Source organism: Neolamprologus brichardi, chromosome 15 (genome assembly GCF_056152115.1).
Source record: "Neolamprologus brichardi isolate AB-2024 chromosome 15, ASM5615211v1, whole genome shotgun sequence".
Lineage (NCBI taxonomy): Eukaryota > Metazoa > Chordata > Actinopteri > Cichliformes > Cichlidae > Neolamprologus > Neolamprologus brichardi.
In genome coordinates this window covers 22370191-22377922 of record NC_142118.1, presented here as the reverse complement: position 1 = coordinate 22377922, position 7732 = coordinate 22370191, and the positions used below count along the sequence as shown (strand labels likewise).

The window sequence follows — 7732 nt, the reverse complement described above, 5'->3', positions numbered from 1 at the left end:
CTGCTCTGACGTGCTACGGTTATGAGCCGAGTTACGCCGTGTCGCAAGTTTTTTAAGGTGCTTTTTTGATATTTAATGGATCGGATTACATTTTTTATTTCTCTCCGATATCCGATCCAGTAATTTAGGTCAGTATCGGACCGATACCGATACGTAATATCGGATCGGTCCATCTCTAGAACTGAGTCAGCATTTTGGGATTTCCTTACCTGGATGATTGAGCGTGCACCAAGATATTTTTTTTATTTTGCATCCTGAGATAAGATGGGCAAGTATGGGGACAACATGGAACCTGTCTAGAGATCCTCATGGGGAATAAATGATGAAAAATGGCTGTGATTTATTGATTTGTTATAAATATCTTATTTTAATCAGCTAAAAATGAGAATACTCCTTACTCTGCATCCACAGCCTCCAAATTCTTGACACAGGAAACAAACAGAGATGTTGTGTGCTTGATCGGCTCTTCATTACCCACCATACATATAACAATAATCTGAATGTTGTGATTTTTTAAAAAATTGACATCCCCTCCTAACCCTGCTATAAATTCTAGAGATGGCACGATACCACTTTTTTGTGTCCGATACCGATACCGATATCATAAATTTGGATATCTGCCGATACCGATATGAATCCCATATAGTGTGTTTTTTAATCAACAAAAATGTTTTTTTAATATCTTGCTGCTTTTTGTATAAGTTCATACTCAAGTTAAAAAACAACAACAACACTAAAGCTATTCTGTTATACCTGTATGTAAAAAAACACACTGCACCCAAAATATTTCATAGTTCAGCAACACTGATCAATCTAATAAAGTTAAACTTGCACCATCCTTCCTATTCTGGTATTTTAAAGAGTACTTAGCAGAAATATTAAGCAACCTAACTAATAGGGTTGCAAACTCCCAGCAAAAGAAAATAGGGAACCACCCTCTTCCTCATGATGCTTAATCAATGTAATCAACTTTAATTTGATGCAGGGTGAAAAAAATTCACAGAAATAAATTATTTTTCAAGAATAATTAAATAGATTCAACATCTTTTTTCAACAGAATTGCAGAATTCACAGTTGGTACTTTCCCAAAGGAAAAAGTACTACAGCTTACTAGGGTATATTAGACTTAACAGTTATTATATACAGTAATGGACTTCTATACATTTTACATCAGATTAAAACTTTGGGTGTAAGATTCAGATAATTATTAAATAATTAAAAGCTAGATATTTTAAATGAGAATAAGAAAGAAAAGTATGTCTTTGTGCCCCCTTTTCCCTGTTCATGCCCTATCGGCCCCCCTGGCTAAACTTTGCTAGATCCGCCCCTGCACAGTTACCAGCCGTCAGCTGCATAGAAAAAGATCCTGGTGTAGAAAGTAATATTAAATAAATTCTAACAACAGCTTATCAAGCTTAATAGTGCTGCTGTTGTTCAGCCGCTGGTTTCCTCTTTGTGGTGCAAAGTGGGCCAAAAACAAAGAAGAGAGACGGACTCACGACAGAAAAGCCGATCAGCTGATCATTGATCAGTTTCACGATTGAAGTAGCAGAGGGAGGAAGAGAGAAGAGGCAGTTGCTCTATATATCGGATGTTAAGCTTAACTTGGGAATGCTTTACAAACATTCAGAGATGAACTTACACACTTGCTTTACTTCTATCTGAGATAACTTCCTCGGAGATAAAATGTTTGCTAGCAGGCTACAAATACACGCAGCCGCTCTATCAGGTGACCACACTGCTCTGACGTGCTACGGTTATGAGCCGAGTTACGCCGTGTCGCAAGTTTTTTAAGGTGCTTTTTTGATATTTAATGGATCGGATTACATTTTTTATTTCTCTCCGATATCCGATCCAGTAATTTAGGTCAGTATCGGACCGATACCGATACGTAATATCGGATCGGTCCATCTCTAATAAATTCAGCGACAAAACAGATAGAAACAGATTATTCTTTACTTCTTCTGACTACACCCAGCTCCCAAACATTATACATGCACACAAATAAACACACACGTGTTTATTTGTGTGCATGAGTTCAGTGGGTCTCTGTCCTCTTGCCAGTCTGTGCTCTGTGTTGAAGGACACCTCAGCTCCTAAAATGCATCACAAGAGCAGCAAAGAGAGAAGACTCCAGGAGGAGCTATAACTGGGGAAAGTGTGTCCTTTCCAAAAGTGTTTTTACCTTTAAGTATCACTAAATCATAACCACAACTGAGATATACAAACCACGGAGAGAAGAGGAGTCTTTAAACAACTTGTCCTTCATATTCATACATTTCTGCCTTCCAGCATTTGTCTGTGTGCCTGTGATTACAAAAGGGTTTTTTTAATCTTCTCACATTGTGCCATGTAGTGAATTTAAATAACAGAAGTCCTATGGAAAAAAGGTTATGATCACATCTGTATAATGAAAAAATTTCACAACTGACATGACTTTAAAATGAGGCTCCAACGTGGAGACGTTTCATTTCTACAGAACAAAGACACTCTGTGGAAGACAGCCAGAGATTAATAGTAACTAAGGAGGATTCAGGGTCACCTGGTCCAGCCCAAACTATATGCTTTATCAAAAAGGAAAGTTTTAAGCCTAATCTTAAAAGTAGAGACAGTGTCTGTGTCCTGAATCCAAACTGGAAGCTGGTTCCACAGAAGAGGGGCCTGAAGGCTCTCCCTCCCATTCTACTTTTAAATACTCTAGGAACAACAAGTAAGCCTTCAGTGTGAGAGTGAAGTGGTCTAATAGGGTGATATGGTACTACAAGGTCATTAAGATAAAATGGGGGCTGATTATTTAAGACCTTGTATGTGAGGAGCAGGATTTTAAATTAAATTCTGGATTTAACAGGGAGCCAATGAAGGGAAGCCAATACAGGAAAAATCTGCTCTCTCTTTCTAGTCCCTGTCAGGACTCTTGCTGCAGCGTTTTGGATCAACTGAAGGCTTTTCAGGGAGTTTTTAGGACATCCTGATAATAATGAATTACAGTAGTGCAGCCAAGAAGTAATAAATGCATGAACTAGTTTGAAGAGATGCTCGGAGAGGAGTTAAAGAAAGGAATCGAGGATGTGCAGTTGACAGAGGAGGTGCTGTGGTGATTGTTCTTCCTGTTGTGCTTCATTGGCCATCGTGTTTGCAAGAAATCAACTGTTTGATTAGTCATTCTTTGTAAGTGTGGACATACAATTTATATAAACTGTATGAATCCCACATTATGGAAATTCTCTTGGGAGGGAGAAGCGATAGGAAGAGAAAGTGAATTAGAGATATGATAGAAAAAATGGAAAAATGAATCATATACACTGTGATTGTTTATATGTACAGAAAGTGCAGTGGAAGTAATAATGTACTATACACATGTATTTTTTTAGACTATATGGTGTGTGCTGTACATACAATACACATATCATAGATGGCAGTATTTGAGATGGATGTCAGCAGCTGTAAGGCTGTATTTTTTATTTATTTTATTTATTTTGTTGATCACATAAATTGCCTAAAGGCTTTTTGCTCTTTGTTGTTTTTTTAAAAAAACCTTTTGTTTCATTCAAAATTTAAAAAATAAATAAATACTCACAACTTTATTAACAGCAACCATCTACACATATTTACAGTAAAATGCGGTATTTGCACTGTACATTCAAAAATCACAAATTATTAAGTGTTGCCATGGTTATTTCAGTTGTTTTGCATGCTGAGGATATATTTTTGCTGTTTCCGTTGTTTGAATGTTCGTGTGAGTCGGTCAGGATGAGGACATGTATTTATATTTAACAGTAACAAGCTGTTTGTGGTGATTAAATTAGAAACACTAACATTAAAGCAAAATGGTTGTAGATACTGTAATTACTGTAAAAATCCTCTGTGGTTATGTGTTTAGCAACATTTGTGCTGTTTCACCAGCTGAAATTTGACTTTTAAAGTATTTTTTACAGCAACATAGAATATATTCCACCATCATGTCTGATTATAGATTTGTTATGTGACATATGTGACTTAAGAATGGACAAAAGGAAACCGTATGTGGGAGAAAGTAGTAAATAATTTTAGAAATTAAACACATTTGTTGAAGACCTCTGATGCCCTCTGAGTGCAGTGGCTTTTAATGAGTTTCCAGCCCTGCAGAGGACTCTTTTCCAGCTCCTATTTCTGCACCTAATCATGCTGTAAAGTGAGGTTTTTGTGACCCAGGTGAGCAAATATTGTCTCTCAGTCTAAACCCGTTTGGCTGCTGCTCTGCTGAGATTCCTGCAGGAATAGCAGCTGTAAAACCGAGGCAGCCTCTGGGAAAACTGGGAATCTAACCTGCAGCTGGTGCTCATTCAGCTAAGTCTATATCAACGAAATGACATTAGATTTTATTTCCTCAAAAAAAAAAAAAGAAAAAAGAAAAAAACTAAACAGAAATTGCAGGTGTCTTCAGTGGAATCTGCTCATGAAAATGAATTCTTTCCTTATGACTGCTTCACAACTATAAATTAAAAACAATTATTCAGACTTTCATCAGGTGCATCAGGTGTTTTATTAGACGTACTCCTTGTTTTTATGACAGGAGCTGTCATCTTGTTTTGTTCATCTTGCCACAACGCTGACACCTCCTGGTAACATCCCATAACTACAATGATTGAATCACAATTCAACATCAGAATTTCAACTGACCGAAATTTTGTTGTTATGATAATAAAAAGAAAATATATGTAGCAAAAACAGTAATAAAAGACGCTCACGGGGGGGAGAGAGAGGGAGGAAAGGTGACATTATCTAAGACAGTTTTTGTATTTCTAAAAACAAGGCACTCGTACTTAGTCCTTTTCATCAGTTATTTATTTGTTCATGCAATTAACCCCTTAGGTGACCGGACAACCGATAAGATGGGTGAGGCTTTTCTTGTAAGGTCTTTTTTTCTTTTTTAGTGAGTATAAAAATTTTAAAATTTCAGATTTTTCATCTTTTCACAGAGAATTCAGCTAAATAGTTTTTATTCAAACTGTGCATTCATTTTTATTTTAAATTTTCTGTGTTGCTTTGCTTTTGATTAAATTTCATTTATGTGTTGTGATATCTAGTTTGTCAATAAATAAATAAATACAATAAAATAGTCAAGAATAAATTATTATAAATTATTATAGCAAGGAGCTGTTACGTGATTGTTCTTTACTAGTGATTATATTGATTTGATGAAAAAAATTAATAGAAAATAATTTAATAATTAGTCTTAATTAATTTATCAAATTACTATTTTATTGAATAAAAAAGAGAATTATCAAATGTAAAGGAGCCTCTTTTAGCCGTGTTATCACTAAATGTTGCTGCCTACTTACGGTAGTGTAAACAGCGGTTTTAATGGTTTTAATGAGGTAAGGACGCCAAAAAAAAAAAAATCGATATGTCCCTACAGAGCTTCCGTACACCGGAAGCAGCATGTTAGTAGTTTGCTGTGGTTGTTACAAGGGCAGAAGATTTGTTTCTGCAAGCAGTTTACTCTACTGATATAATTTAAGGTGCTCTGATTTAGATTTAAAGCAGTTATTCATTTATCTCAAGTACCACAAATCTAATATAAGGTAAGTTCAGACGTAACAAAGGCGTTAAATAAAACGCCTTCAGTTCAAAACGAAGAAATAAGCGACCGTTTGCTAACATATTGATGTTTCCTGAGTGCCCAGCTTGTTGTGTCATGCTGTCATTAAACAAAGTGTGTCTATAATCTAAAGGTCACATGGGGAGAAACAAACTGCGGTTCCACAAAACTCAACCTTTTTCCCTTCCTTTTCTCTCTCTCACACACTGTCTCTTACACACATTAAGGTTGAAAATCCAACTCGGAATTTTATTTTTGGAGGAGTGGCAAACTATTTTCAAAATAAAGTTACAACATTTTTCTTCTGTCTGAATTTAATATAAAATATTGACGATCTGTTGTTTTTGTTATAGGTTTTAAATGTACAAAATTACATATAATCACAATAAAATAAGGTATTCTCATTCTAATCTGTTCTAAAATATGTGTAGACATTGTTTTAACTTTCACTGAAGAGCGAGGTCTGCTGTCTGTTATCTGTACTAGAGGGCAGAGCTGAGTACCTCTGTGTAGCAGTGAAATAAAATAAAAATATTCTATCAGGAAAGTTAGATGCAGTGTAATGAATTAATGTGACCTTCATAATGGAGGCAAAATGAAAGAAGTGAACACGCTGTCTATCCCTGTTTTTGTAAATAAAGTTGTTTGTATTTGTTGGTCTCCCCTCAGATGTCTCCGAAACCTCTGGAGCCGCTGGCTAAGAAGCTCATGAAGGGCGTGATTGCTCTGGAGCTGCTGGGCGTCCTCGGGGCTTACGGTCTGTTTCACACAATGGACACTAGTCGAGGTATGAAATTATGACGTTAAATGGATCTGAAATAGGTCTGGCTTTATATCATCCTAAATTTCATGTTTTATATCCTGCACCACCTGCAGATTTCAGGAACACCATGAACAGGAGGTTCCCATCCATCCTAGAAGGTAAGAAGAATCTCCAGGTTCAAACTGGGGCTTAGCAGAAGGCGTTTTTCAACTCTAATATGGACACTGGCTTCTGTCATAATAATAATTACTGTTTATATAGTGTGGTCCAGATTTAAGATCATCACTAAATGAGAAAATCAGAAACACACACACCACAGCCTGCACAATGTATGAAAATAAAATTGTCAGAGCACAGATAACGTTGAAATGTACATACAACAGCTGAAAATTAGGTCATATTTAAATAAATTAAAACCCAAGTTGGTGAAATAAATCAATTCATATGAAAATAAAAATGATTAGTGCAATTTCAGCAGAACAACAAAGTTTTATTGAAGTTCATCTGAAGATACCAACATGGCACCAAATAAAAGACAATATACATTAAATCAAGTAATGTGTAAAAGTATATTAGGTACACATTTACTGCAGAACAACCTGATTTTTTGAGCCATAAATTAAACAACATGTTTATAAACCTTCCTTCTGCTTTATGTGAACATCATATCATAATTTCTGTAAGTTAACCAGCTGCACAGCTCTGCTGCCAGTCTCTCAACCCACAAATTTCCAACACAACAAAATTAATTTTGTGACGTCCGCTTCCTTCCAGTTTACTACAAGTCCAACGAGTGGGCGGGGATCTACGGCATCCGAGAGAGAGACCAGGAGGCCTGGTCAGCCAAACAGGATTGAAGGTGTCCATCGACGTCATCGTCATTATCACGTGCAGCGCCTTGGCGTCGGAGTCTGGAGCCTCCCACTTCGGCTGCTTCAGCACTGCACATTAGGAAAAAAGACATCACTTCCTGTAAAGACTCATCCGATCTCATTCATTTATACAGGAATTGTCTTTTCTCTGTGGAGAAGTTATTAAATGTGGCTGGTATCCAGCCCAGTTAAGGAAATCCTGCCTTTGTTGTTATTTTTAAACACATATACTTTGTATATATTTGCTGCTGTATGAAGCAGCCAAACCCAAAAACCTATTTTTGGGGATTTTTTGTCTCACACTTGGTACCCAAGTACAATCTCAAGTGGGGGTGATGATATGGTAAATGGACTGGTTCTTATGTAGCACTTTTCAACTCTATATGTGCAGTCAAAGCGCTTTATACAACTAATTCATTCACCCAATCACACAACCACTTTTTCTAACTGTCTATCATACTCCGATGGATGCATCAGAGAGCAACATGGGGTTAGTATCTTGCCTAAGGCTATTTG

At 36.5% G+C, this 7732-nt stretch overlaps 1 protein-coding gene across 1 annotated transcript; it reads left to right on the top strand.

Annotated features, from left to right (window-relative positions):
- Positions 1-5422: 5422 nt before the first annotated feature.
- On the top strand, positions 5423-7407 carry LOC118454394 (protein CEBPZOS-like). Its single transcript, XM_035908930.2, has 4 exons — positions 5423-5564; positions 6251-6368; positions 6458-6502; positions 7119-7407. Exons 2-4 carry the CDS (start codon positions 6251-6253, stop codon positions 7199-7201), a joined length of 246 nt encoding a protein of 81 aa, XP_035764823.2. The 5' UTR covers positions 5423-5564; the 3' UTR covers positions 7202-7407.
- Positions 7408-7732: the final 325 nt, after the last annotated feature.